Here is a 13,710-nt window from a genome sequence, read left to right on the forward strand (position 1 = left end):
TTCTAGTATTAGTCAATTTTTTTTTTTTGCTCAAATTGTTTGTTTGAATTTTTTTTATTTAATCGAGAAAGTTTTGATATAGTGATTAAGATTGAACCTTCATGATTTAGAAATTCTCGGTTCCGATTTTCCTTTTTGCCTCCCCATTTCTTATATCTCATGCCTCCCCTACTAAAAAAAAGAAAAAGAAAAAGAATCCTTTTATTTAATTTTTGGTTGAATTTGAATTTTTTTTCATATTCACTTAAGTTGAATTTCCAGGATTTATTATCAACTAACCAAAGAAACCTACGGAGTCCAGATTTTTCTATCAGTTGACCAGCACACTATTCCTTCCAGAACTTGTAGCCTTTGACTTGGGTTGGCAGCTAAGTAAGGTTACTCTTGAGTCTTGACCAGAAAATACTCGCACATAAGTTTTCAAGTTTGAATGGCAAATTTCAACCCCTCAATTAACGTTGCCGTTGATGCCAGGCATCCAAGACTACTACATCAATCAAAACCCAACCAAATCCATCTGCAACATTTTCTGCAAAAGACAAAGTGAGTACTGTATTCAGAAGTGATATGTGCAAGAAACGACCGTTAACCAACTTCTCCAGACGAATGCTTGAATTTCATCTGAAAATGGCTAAATAATTGTCTAGTGCTTGAATATCATCGTATGAAGTAACATTATTCATCTTTGATGTGATTATGGTTCCTGTGATTATGAAGTAACATTAAATCATCGTATGAGTAGGATTCGAATCAAAGGTATTGTTTATTAGTCAGAGGAATTGGCTTAGTTGTCTTAGCATTTGCAGCAAAATTCATTCTTGAGGGTGTTCAGGAAACTGGCATGCAATGGACCAAGTTTTATTCGTACCAGAAAGTCATCACAAGTGCAGTGGCTAGTTGGAGGAAAGTCCCAGGTATGAAGTTGAAAAATGACTAGGTTTGTAATAATTTGTTTTCCTTGCCACAGCAATAAAAATTGAATTACTACCAAAATTTTTTTTTTTAAATTCATCTTATATTTATTGTACTGGGCAAAATGTATGCCAGCGGCTACGGAAATTTTCGAAAATTTTATTTCGCACATTATACTAATTTTCATGTCAATTGACCCACTAAACTCTTAAAAGTAAATAATTCTATCATTTTGTCTATTTGCACAGTTAAAGGAAATAAAACTCTAAACATGGGAGCCTCACACTGCATCTGTGGTAGCACACAAACCTAATCTAGCAGCTGAAATGAGATTTGAAAAAGTTGATCAGTTACTGGTAGTTTGATTTTTGGGAAAGATTCAGAAGATTATAGAAATATACTAGCAAGAAAATGACTAGGTTAAAGAAGCTATATATCTTCTTTATTAAAAGCAAAATTTCCCAAAATTAAAAACCGTAAAAAATGTTATATCTTCTTTATGACTATCAGCATTCTAATCATTCGTCTTTTTATCTCATATGTTTTATTTCATTCGCGAGCTCAAAGACACTATGTATAATTAAATATTTTGGTTTTTTTTGGGAGCGACAGAATTTTTTCAAGAAAATAGTAAGTGCTAAGTGCGATGTCCTAAATGTTTTTTTAAAAAATTTTTCAAATAGCTCGCATTTGATAAGTTTGACCTCCAAAAATTGTATTTAATTTTTGTGTTAGATTTCGCATTTATAAGTATGACTTTTAGAAAAATAAATTCAAACTTGGTAGAAAAAAAATTTAAAATGAAATTTACGAGCTCTAAAAAAATGTACAATTAAATGTACTAACTTTTGATCCCTTTTTATGAAATAAATTTATTTATCAAATTCTAATTTTCCTTTGTTATTAATGAATCGTATTTATTTGTTGACACCCATGAATATTAGTTATAAAAATGTAATAATTAATAGTCATTAATATCTATAACAATTTTTTTATTGTAATTTTAGAATTTTCATAACGCAATGCTATTTAAAAAAATTATATAAATCTTGCGTTTTTTACTGTTTACAATTGATGCGAATGTAGATATTTTTAGATGAAAATCACCGGTTACTCAACATTTTACATACTGAAGTTGCTTTTCATACTCTTAATTTAAGTATCGTTTTACGCGAAAGTCGACATTTGTAGATGAAAACTCCCGGTTACTAAGTACAAAAACATTTGGAGTAGAATAACCCTTTTTTATTTTGGTGTATATATACTAAAATTCCCTCTAAGAATAATCATGAGAAAAGTATGACACTTATTGACCATATTAATTTCTTAACTTATAAAATAAGATTAAAAAAAAGAATTTTCATCAAATGTGCAAAATGTAGGCATAATTTTGTCCACTTTACTAGATATACTTTCCTATAGATGTAAAAATTATAATCACATAAAAATCATTTCCCAAAATTGAATGAGAAAAGAAGTTTCAAAACTATATATATTTATTTCAAAAGGATAAGTGAAAAAAATTTATTTATTTATTATGGTTAATAACATATATATGTATAAGGTTTTGGAAAAATTTTGACAGAGTGTCCCCTTAAAGTGGACTAAAACTCCCTGCCAGCAACCACAAGAAATACAATTTAAGCACAACAATTATATGAAACACAACTAAAACCACAAGTACCACACATATTTCTCCCCCCACACTTAAATTACACATTGTCCTCAATGTGTAGGGAAGAAATGAAACAAAAGAAGAAAAGAAAAGAAAGAAGTTTCCGCCAAGTCAATGGTTGAGATCCTTATCAGCCACTATTCACGAACCACTGCCCAAATACAAGTGCCTACCAAATAAAAAACAGAAAAAATAAAATGAAGTTAAAAAGCTTAAGTTCCACAAGTTAAGATAATTAGGCAAGCATATCCACCAAATAAAGCTAGCTTCTGCAGTGCGCCATGTCAGTCATCCCCCTCGGCATCATTGTCATCCTCTGCATCACGATTGGGTGGTGGATGAATGCCCAAATGATCTTCAATTCGGCTTAGACGATTCCTAACGTCAGCTAACTGGAAAGCAAAGTTATCGATATGGTCAAAGAGTCGCTGCCAATTAGTCTGCGGTGGAGGAGGAGGTGGTGCTGCAGTAGATGGTCCAACTTCATCCCGACCATGTCTAGCCTTCTGCCTCCGCTCCTGAACAGGGCCTGGAATGCCAATACCAAGGCGGCGAAGAGTAGTGATAGTCATCTCAGCCCGTGGTGGAACAATATCCCGCCGCATTCCTTCCAACTGGACCTCAAAACGCCGGAAGATTAAAGTCAGTAGACGAGGAAATGATAGTTTGAAACTAGTTGTCTTACGCCTCGCCGTAGACCTAATGTGGCTGATGATGATGTTAGGCAATGAAATTCGAGCATATGGAGATGTCCGGTTATGGAACATGTAATCCAAAAAATAGATATCGCTCTTGCGGACCTCCGTGTGGCCCGTCTTCTTTGGGATGACATTGTGAGCCATCATATAAATGATAAGACGATGACGAGGTTCGAACACATTCGCCACTATGGTCTCCTTCCTTGTAGATCGAAAAGGTTGGTACTCAAGACCAAACCTAGCCATGGCCAACGAGGGATCCCATCTCCTATTCGGGGGAACAAACCCCTTCTTCAAATCTACCGGACGTCCGTCATCCATACACCCCAAAATAGCGGCCAAATCTTGACGTGACAAGGTGATTCGTCTTCCACGCACCCAGGACTCAACTATTTCTCCACTATGGCGCGCCTTACTTTCAATGTTGGCATAAAACTCGCGCACCAAGTCGGGGTAGTAATAGTTTGGTAGGACTAGAATCGGAGCCCATCCTAGCTGAGCAAAAGAATCTGAGATGTTGTACATCAACTCAACTGGTGGACTGACGTGCATCTCGAACAAAAACTCCAAATTAGCACGCGCCTCATGCCACTCCTGATTCCGGCGAGTGTTGAACCTAGCACTGTCATATACCGAATTTTCCGCTCCACGGGAGGTGCCCTCACCAGGTCGACGGTTAACTGGTGGAGGAGAAGGTGAATTCTCCTCCTCAGTCACCTCCATCTCCTCATTAACTTCCCTCTCCTCACTACTAGAGGATGAAGTTATCACACGCCTTCCCCTTCCCCTTGGCATAGTACCTAAAAGAAAATGTTGCAATTAACCACATGTATTCTCACACAATTCACAAATAGGGAGTGAATATCCTAAAACGATCCAAATAATCTCCAATTTGTCCCTTCAAGTGATAATTCGTCGATTAAGAAATGTAAAGGTCCGAACAAGACGACCCATAATTCCAGCCAAAAAGAGCTCAAAATGACCAATAAAAACAAGATATGGAATAATTGTAACCCAATTTGTGAAAATAGCAACAAGTATGATTATAAATATTTAGAATTAACAATAATAATATGCTTTTAGGTATGATCATGTTTAGGCAAAAATTAAACCAATTAAGAAACCGAATCAACCAAATTACTCACTATACACAATGCACATGCTAAAATATCATCAACTAACCATTCTTAACCATAATTAATTATCACCAATAGCTCAAAAACATCCTAAATCCAGTTTTCAATTTCCCCCAAATATAGCAATTGTAAATTTTAAATCACTACGAAACCAATAAATTGCTACATTAAAACATATAAACATGCTTAAACAATCTTAACAAGCATGAATAAAATAAAAAATAGCCATAAATATCATCAAATTTTCGAAATTAAAAGATGTCAGATAGCTCAGGATAAAAAATATGACTTTCTAAAATCAAAAGATTTGATGAAGAAACTTACCTCAATCACGTAGAATGAAGTTTGGTGATACTAAAAATGTCAAAAGCCCTATGAAACAACCTCCAATTGACCTCCAATTGAAGAAATTAGAGCTTAAGAACCCTAACTTTGAATCCCTCAAAAACCTGATTTTAGGTGTTTAGCTTGAATTTTAATCGGTTAAAAAGGGTGTATGAAGCTCAAAAGGTGTTGGGTTGATGATTTCTAGCAAGATTATGAAGTAAAAATGAAGATTTGTGAGTTGGGTAGAAAGGGAGAGGAAAAACGCGTCTGCAATTTCATGAGAGGAAGAAGAAAATGAACCGAAATCGCGTTTTTTGGAAGCTATATCTGGACACAGAAAACGCGACTTCTGGAAAACGTGCATTCGAATCGCGTTTCAAAAATCGCGTTTTGTTTACAAATCTTGCGGGAATGAAAACGCGACTGATGGAAAACGCGCCTTCAATCGCGTTTCAAAGTCGCGTTTTGTTTACAAATCTTGCGGGAATGAAAACGCGACTGCTGGAAAACGCGCCTTCGAATCGCGTTTCATAAGTCGCGTGTTTTGCACAAATCTTGCGGGAATGAAAACGCGACTGCTGGAAAACGCGCCTTCGAATCGCGTTTCTTAGCGCGTTTTCTTCATTGTCGTTGCAGAATTTGATACGCGTTTTGATGAAAACACGCCTTAGAAGCGCGTTTTCATGCTTGGTGCGTTTTGTTCTGCAATTTTTTGTGCAGAAAATTCAGTTTGCAAAATTACCATTGGTACCCCAATCACTCAAAATGCATCATAGATCATTCGTTTCGAAAATTTATCAATGTGCGCACTTGTCAAATGATAAAAACATGCATTTTACCCCTTTTAGATGGATGAACTACACCTTTAACGCAAATGAAGGGGTTAAGTGGATTGATTACAGTTCGCATTTTTTAACCTCAAATGGTCATTCTTGCCACCAATTGCCAACTCTATACCACAAAAATTTCAAATTAACTAAAACGCTTATGAAACCCACAAAAGCACACCAAATTAACATAAGGTACTAAAACATGAGTTATTCGTGAAATTTCACAATATATACAAAATGTCACCAAAAAAGATGTGGATCCATATGTTAGGTTATTTATACAATAACGATAGTCAAAAGCATGCCATCAATGCTGCCCAAGTTTTCCATGAGTACCACATGTTGTTGGTTTCGGTATTCTTCGACTTCGACGTGGTTGGTTTGGCACTACTGTATGGCCTTGAGTAATATGTGCCAACAGTGTAGCTTGGTGAATTTGAGCGCTTGTACCTTCACCTCCTTGACATTGCCCCGAAGTATGCTGATGTGAGTCCCTATCGGGCGTAAACTCTGGGAAAGTCATAGGGGATACAGAATGTCCAATCGATACACCTCTCTCGTGCATGATTTCTGTCTGAGGTGTGAGAACAGTAGATGCGCCAGCTTGGTCCTCAGTAGCAATCGAACCTCCATGGAATTCAGTTTGTATGGCGGGATCTGGTGATCGGAGTCTACGACGTCGTCCACCGCCATGCTGACTTCTGCGGGTATTTCTAGGAGCTCGCTGCACACGACACGGATCAGCATATAGCGGAATTTCCTGTGGTACGTGTGGAGGGCGAAATGCAAGTCGGCGTGACTCTCCTACATGATGCAAAGATGTGGATGCAAAGTCGCCTAACTCTTGAAAATATCTACTGTGTTGTTCATCACTAACTGCAAGAGAGTCCTGTGCCATGAAATACATGCGAGACATGGCATCGCTCTCGACAAACAAACAAATCGGGGATAAGAAGGAGATACTGTGGTAAGAAACAGTTAAAAAAGCGAGCAAACTCAAAGTGACGAAATTAAAACTGTTGGGCTGGAAATAAACTTACAAGATATTGTGCCCTAGCGCTATCCCCCTGAAAACCCACTGGGAAAGCGGGAAATCGACTTGGATTTGAAATATAAATCACCGTCCGCTCCCGATACCACTGAACATACTCATCCGATGGATATGTAGTATCTTCAATTATAGTGCCATCTTGTACATGCACACGTCGATCAGTCCAAATATCAATGTAGTGTCCATGCGTGGTGCTCCAGTCTTGATTCGCCCTACCACGACGATCCAGAGAATGTAGAGCTGCCTGATTATCTGTCAGCCTCATATCAGGCAGTGACTGATGAAACCCAAATTGCCGCATAACCCGATGAGGGAGGTGCGGCTCAACCACATCCCAGCAAATAAGATACGTTACGGACCTCCAAATGTCCGCACCTGCAGTACAATACGCAGGAAGAGAAGCGAGAACGTCCTCTGAATAGGGCTGCCATACGAACTGAAAAAAATACAATATCATACTTGTTTCATTTTTTCCTTTGTATAATAATAAAACATTTCAATAAGCACTTTGGACACAACATATCAAAAAAGTGCTAGTCGATTGGGTATCGAACAAATTTTTGAATTTATGAAACAAAATTCGACAGAGTCTCCCCTATAATTGGAGGTTAACTCCCTGCCAACAAACTCAATTTCCATTCAAAATTTGCACTCATACAACTTGTGCTTTCAGTTGACAAGCACTATTATGACAAGGCGACTGGCACAACTTATCACATTCATTAATATAGTCAAGACATATGTACAATACCTCTTCAGGACGCAGGCCTGTCAACTGATCTCGGAAAGCAGGCACAACATGCCTAACAACTCTGTGTACGTCCAAGTCATTATTCCACCTATATTTAATAAAATAGGAACCTGTTTAGAACAAATTTATGTTGTTTGCAATACAAGTGTCACCAAAAAAGTAGTATCGGCGAATTTATGTTTGCATCACCTAGCTCCATATGGACCAGGGTAATGCTCCAACGGCGCGATTCGGTCCGGACGCATGGTTGGTATATGTTCCCAAATCCAGAGCTGTTAGAAAATTAGAATCAAAGTTAAAATTGCACTTGTTAATATGACCAAATCACAAAACATATTATTATTGGACGGGTATCGAAACTACCTGTAACAAAACTAATGGACCGGCAATAGCCGATTTGGCAGGATTCGTAGCATCACAAAGTGACCGATAAAGAGTCGCCAAACACGCACTACCCCAACTATATTGCCCAACAGTTTCCAAGTCCCGCAGTAATGGAAGATACAACAAAGGGACTTTGTTGCCGGACTTATCGGACAATAAATGTCCACCTAATATCAGTAAGAGGTAGATGCGCGCACGCTGCCTACATTCGACATCTGAAGCATCGGGTGGCAATTCTGTGTCTAAAGCTCTTGCTAAACATCCCAATTTTAGTCTCTGTCCATCAAAGTATCCAACTGCAGGAGAAAATCCAATGAGCTCCTCACAAATGGCTCCCCACTCCTGAATGCTGCGGTATGTGTCTATCCCTGTAACCGGTGGACCATCGATGTGCAACCCCCACAACACCTCTACATCCTGCAATGTCACGGTGGCCTCTCCAACCGGTAAATGAAATGTATGCGTCTCGGGCCGCCATCTCTCGACCAAACTTGTGATCAAAGAATGATCAACCATCTGATATCCACTCTCAAGCACCCCCTCAAATCCAGCCAAGGCAATATAACGACAAACCCGATCAGGAATAGGCGTATGCTCCCAAAATCCTCTGTCACACCGCCTGACATCTAACTGATTGCCCTCAATATGTCCGTAAAAAATAGAATGTGCCCGGTGTGGAGTTCCCGCCGATATAATGTCGTGCACGTATGGTCCTGGATGTAGGCCGGGAGGGACAGGAGTGTCGGCCATAGTGTCAACTGAATATCTGCATCGATTAAATATTGGTAATTACGTATAGTACTTTCCAATAGTTTGTGTATACAATTTTGACCGAACAATCGCGTCGCAAGACTTTTTTTTATCGGGGAAAATGTTGACCATATATCCCTTATAAATCGACAAAAACTCCATGGCAATCAGTTATATTTTTTGCAGAAAATTCGTTATCCCTCTATGTATTCATATACTGCAATTATCTATTTGTAGTCATATGTCAAAAGTTTTACAGAAAATTTGACTAAAATCTCCCCTATAAAGCGGCCATAACTCCCTGTCAATCAAACATCAAAATACCATACCACGCAAATGCACGAGCATTAACACATATAACACACCATCCGAGGATTCCTGGACACAAATATGTCAACAGGCGTATGGAAAGGGGATGTAGCTATAAATGATAAAACTGTTGGATCACATCAAGAACAAATGAACTAGCACCCTACGTCTAGCTGGATCACATCAAGACCTATAATTCGGACAATTTCTCCTATTGTGACCCGTCTGATGACAATTTCGACATCTTCTTGGTTCGTCTGGATCCCTCTCATCCATCTCATTCCGAATTCTGCTAGCTCGAACCCGCCCTGCCCGACGTGCAACAAACTTACTCCTGTCTGCATGCAACTCCCATCCAGGATGGAGCCAAGTATCTTGATGCGGCAGTGGGTTAAACTTCCCTGAATACTGCACGGCCCACCTCGTGGTGGTAAATTGCTGATCCACAAGCAACCCCGGATTGTCACATCTATTCCTGCACACCGCCAAAGCGTGTGAACAAGGAAGCCTGTAATGCTGCCACTTACCACAAGAGCACGCCTTATCAAAAAACCTGACGGTTTGCGTATTGCCTCCTTTACCATCGACACGTCGGCCTGTGATAACCTTGTATACGCCCGATGGACCATCGAATTCAACGACTCTGTGGGCGCCCGCCTTCTTCTCAGCATTCCTAAACCGACGCCATATCTTTGGGGGAAAAGGATTGCGACAGTGTGAGGCATCTTCCCTTCTCGTCTGGAATAACGCAACTGTCCGATGGAATGTCATGTCAATGCATGCACGAATTGGCAAATGGCGCGCCCCGCGCAAGACATTATTATAACTTTCGGATATGTTGGTAGTTAGAATACCCCAACGATGGCCATCGTCGTGTGTTAGGCACCACTTTTCTGGACTAATGGCAGACAGATAATTCCAAACATCTGGAAACATGCTTCGTAACTCTCTTCTAAACATCCGCCACTTGCGCAATTGTCTTGCCCGTCCCATTGCCCAACACAACTTTCTAAGGTGTAAACCTTTGAAGTGTGTCATCAAATTACTCCTAACATGTCGCAGGCAAAACCTATGGTAGGCCAAAGGTTCGGCCCAATAGTCAAAGTGTGTCATGGTATAGATTATACCATTGTGGCGATCGGAAATGACACAAACAGGATGGCGATCAAGTGCCACATTATATCTTAATTGTTCCATGAACCACGACCAACTGGAAATCGTCTCCTCATCAACTATGGCATAAGCAAGTGGCAGAACCTGGTTGTTCGCATCTTGAGTGACTGCAACAAGGAGTTTGCCTTTGTATTCACCACGCAAATGAGTGCCATCAACACAAATAACTGGCCTGCACATGTGGAATGCTTCAATAGCCGGTCCAAAGGCCCAGAATACATACTTAAAAGTCTTAATTCGATCCGAACTATCCGAATGATGCGACCACTCCACCACGGTGCCTGAATTGGATTGAGACATGGCATCGAGATACTGTGGTAGTTCGGCAAAATTCTGTTCCCAAGATCCAAACACAAGCTCAATTGCTTTACGTCTGGCATACCAGGCTTTTTTGTAAGACACATCAACCTTCAAGTTCTCTTTAACGAAACTTAGTATGTTCTTTACCTTTAATCCAGGATCATCTTCAATGGTACGGAGTATGTGCCTTGAAATAACGGAAGCCGTCAGGCTTGTAGTGTTATTTCTAATCATGTCGCCTAAACAGTTATGGTCATTGACCCATTTTGTAATTTGCCACATTCCATGAGTCCTTTTCTTTACGGCTCTAACACACCAGTCGCATGGTGGATACGACGGCGCGGTTGAAGTGGAACGAGTTCTTTCAATTGATGATTTGCATTTAGCAAACCATGTGTTACTCTTACTCTCAATAACTCTGAACTCCCTATTGTGATTGATGGACCACATCCTAACTGCCCGGCTGAGCTGCTCCTTACTCTCAAACCTCATATGCAGACGTATATTATTATTCTCCTCGCTGAATGTAACAATACGCTCCAATCCATCATCCTCTTCGATATCAGCATCATCTATGCTCCCAAGATCGGAGAAAAATGTCATTCCTCTTGGAACATAACTGGAGTTGCCAGCTGTGCTGTTACGTCTGATATCTCCGCATTCTGTGTTGGCAACCCGATACCCAACAAAGGGTTGTTGGGTATCGAAGTTTACTCTTAAACCGCCACCTTCATGCTCATCATCCGAGTCACTACCAGACACATCTTCCGACTCCGACTCTTGAACTTCTTCTGCATCAACTTCCGGATCATCTTCAGCTGAACTTCGACAACCTTGCCCAGGATTAGTCTCGAAATACTGTGGAGAAATATGGCATGATGGCCCTGGATCTCCAAAACTTGGAATCGAATCCAGGCCATGAAAATATTCCTGGGAACCCATGGACCCTGATGTGAGCCTTGGTTCTAATAAATCCATAGATCGATCATCATGCATATAGTGAGATGCCGATGAAGTCTCTGGAATGACTGAACTAGAACCGAAGTTAAACTTTGTTGGATCCATGAATGCATGTACAAGCGACATCATTGGACCAACATTAGCTATTGGTCCACTGAATACGCTATTAACTACAGGCATTTGAACGATTCCTTCCTTCTCGATATAAATCTCCGCCATGTATGAAACTCTTTCGATCCAAAGATCGTACATTACATCAAGAGTTTCATCATCCACCACTGCCGAAACAGTATATTTGGAACTCTCCAACGGCTGACGAAGAAACAATTTCAGCTTAAACATCCCTTTATCGACCCCCATACAGTGATAAATCCTGTCAACCAATTTCCCGTATCCAATTCTATGCCTCAAAGTGAATGTCCGGTTGGAAGTACGAGGCAAATAACAAACAAAGTCACCCTCGTAATGTATTTCTCCTCCCCAGTATAGGTTTACCCGGAGAGGTCTGTCTACAGACATCTCTGTAAAATGAATCCCTATTTTGGGGATAATAAATTAGAATTAGTAGTCCAAGAGTCCAAACAAATGAAAGAGAGTGGACTCTAGGTCGAAATTGGCACTATTAAATAGACTCATTTCGATTCCAGATGTTTATCGAAAAATTAAAAACAAGTATGAAATATGCTTTAAATAACGATATGAATAGCCTAAAACTCCCAAACAAATTTTTAAAAAATTTGGATACCGAATCTCCCCTAAAAATTTGGATAAATCTCTCTTTTTGACCAATCCACAAAATAGACTATAACTCCCTGACAACCAATCCAAATAGGGAGTAGTATGAAGTTGTAATGCCACCAATTGTCACACTACATATTATCAAGAGACCCTATAATTTTCAAAATACAAGTATAAGAAAAGTAAGGGAAGTTATATGTATTTGGCCTCCACAGTGACACCGCATAACAAGATCCACATTCACAATGATGTGATATTCTACCAATAGACCTGACAAAATTAATGTTTTTAACTATAGTAGATTTTGCCAGTTTTTTAGGATTATAGATATTGCCAATTACAAAAAATACTACAAAGTTGGTCATTGACTTTAAATCCGTCAATTCGCCTTAAAAGAAATCCGTATTTCATAGTCTAACGCCCTTTTCTATTCAAAGAAAATTTAACAAACTATACTATTTGAATTCGACGGCAAAGCAAAAATAGTTGTAATATAAAATAAGTTACGTAACTACTTGTATCAAATCCGAATGTAGCAAACTTCTGTGGGTTAAATTCTAGAGGTACCAAACACAACCTCCGAAGCTTGTATCCCAACCTTGTTGTATCACAATGAAGAAATAATTTACAACCAAAAATCATTTAAATATATAGAAGTTGCAACATGTATTTGTAATAGACATTTGACCTCACAAAGAAAGATCTCCAAAAATTTCGACAGAGTCTCCCCTATAAATGGGCTAAAACTCCCTGTCAAACAATCCACATTACTGTCATTTCAAATTGCACAAGACGTATTAAAGTACTTTAAATCCATCAATTCGCCTTCAAATAAATCCGTATTTCATATTCTAACGCCCTTTTCTACTAAAAGAAAATTTAACAAACTATACTATTTCAATTCGACGGCAAAGATCCAATAGTTGTAATATAAAATAAATTACCTAATGACTTGTATCAAATTCGAATGTATCCAACTTCTGTGGCTTGGATTCTAGAGGTACCAAACACAACCTCCCAAGCTTGTATCCCAACCTTGTTGTACCTAGATGAAGACATAATTTATAACCAAAAATCACTTACAAATATAGAAGTTGCAACATGTATTTGTAATAGTCAATTGCCCTCACAAAGAAATATCTACAAAAATTTCGACAGAGTCTCCCATATAAATGGGCTAAAACTCACTGTCAAACAATCCAAATATCCATGAAATTGAAAAACTCCAATCTATAAACTACATACTATCAATAAAATTTCTAAACTCCAATTGCAAAACATATAATGTCCAATGTAGATAGTGATTCGACCAAAAATAACAGCTACGAAATAGAATTTAAAAACAAAAACTGAAAAGTGGGTACTTGGCACCCAAATTTGGTACATAACCCTTGCCCCCACATTGAGTATTAGAGACTTTGTCTACTATGTGCTTAGCATTCTAGACAATTATTTTGTACATAAAAATAGTCATAGATGATTAATTATTATTATTTTAAATTACACAAGACATATTATTTTGGTGTATAATTATTGTAATTATTATCATTTCAAATTATACAGGGCGTTTTAAAGTACTAATTATTGTAAATGGCTTTGATAACTACATTAGTGAAAAATAAGTATGTGTCAAATATATTTATATACACTTGTTAAAGTACGACAATTGTGTCTAAATGTATATAAAAATTAATTAAATGGCATGCTAAGACTATT

At 38.5% G+C, this 13,710-nt stretch overlaps 2 protein-coding genes across 2 annotated transcripts; both read right to left on the reverse strand.

Annotated features, from left to right (window-relative positions):
- Positions 1-5,760: 5,760 nt before the first annotated feature.
- Positions 5,761-13,267, reverse strand: LOC113712686 (serine/threonine-protein phosphatase 7 long form homolog). The gene is made up of 6 exons (XM_027236197.2): positions 12,939-13,267; positions 7,744-8,530; positions 7,570-7,652; positions 7,381-7,468; positions 6,619-7,065; positions 5,761-6,503 (listed from the first exon to the last, which is right to left on the reverse strand). Exons 2-6 carry the CDS (start codon positions 8,512-8,514, stop codon positions 5,886-5,888), a joined length of 2,007 nt encoding a protein of 668 aa, XP_027091998.2. The 5' UTR covers positions 8,515-8,530; positions 12,939-13,267; the 3' UTR covers positions 5,761-5,885.
- On the reverse strand, positions 9,007-9,816 carry LOC140014211 (uncharacterized). Its single transcript, XM_072064638.1, has one exon. The coding sequence runs from the start codon at positions 9,814-9,816 to the stop codon at positions 9,007-9,009; it is 810 nt and encodes a 269-aa protein (XP_071920739.1).
- Positions 13,268-13,710: the final 443 nt, after the last annotated feature.

Source organism: Coffea arabica, chromosome 9c (genome assembly GCF_036785885.1).
Source record: "Coffea arabica cultivar ET-39 chromosome 9c, Coffea Arabica ET-39 HiFi, whole genome shotgun sequence".
Lineage (NCBI taxonomy): Eukaryota > Viridiplantae > Streptophyta > Magnoliopsida > Gentianales > Rubiaceae > Coffea > Coffea arabica.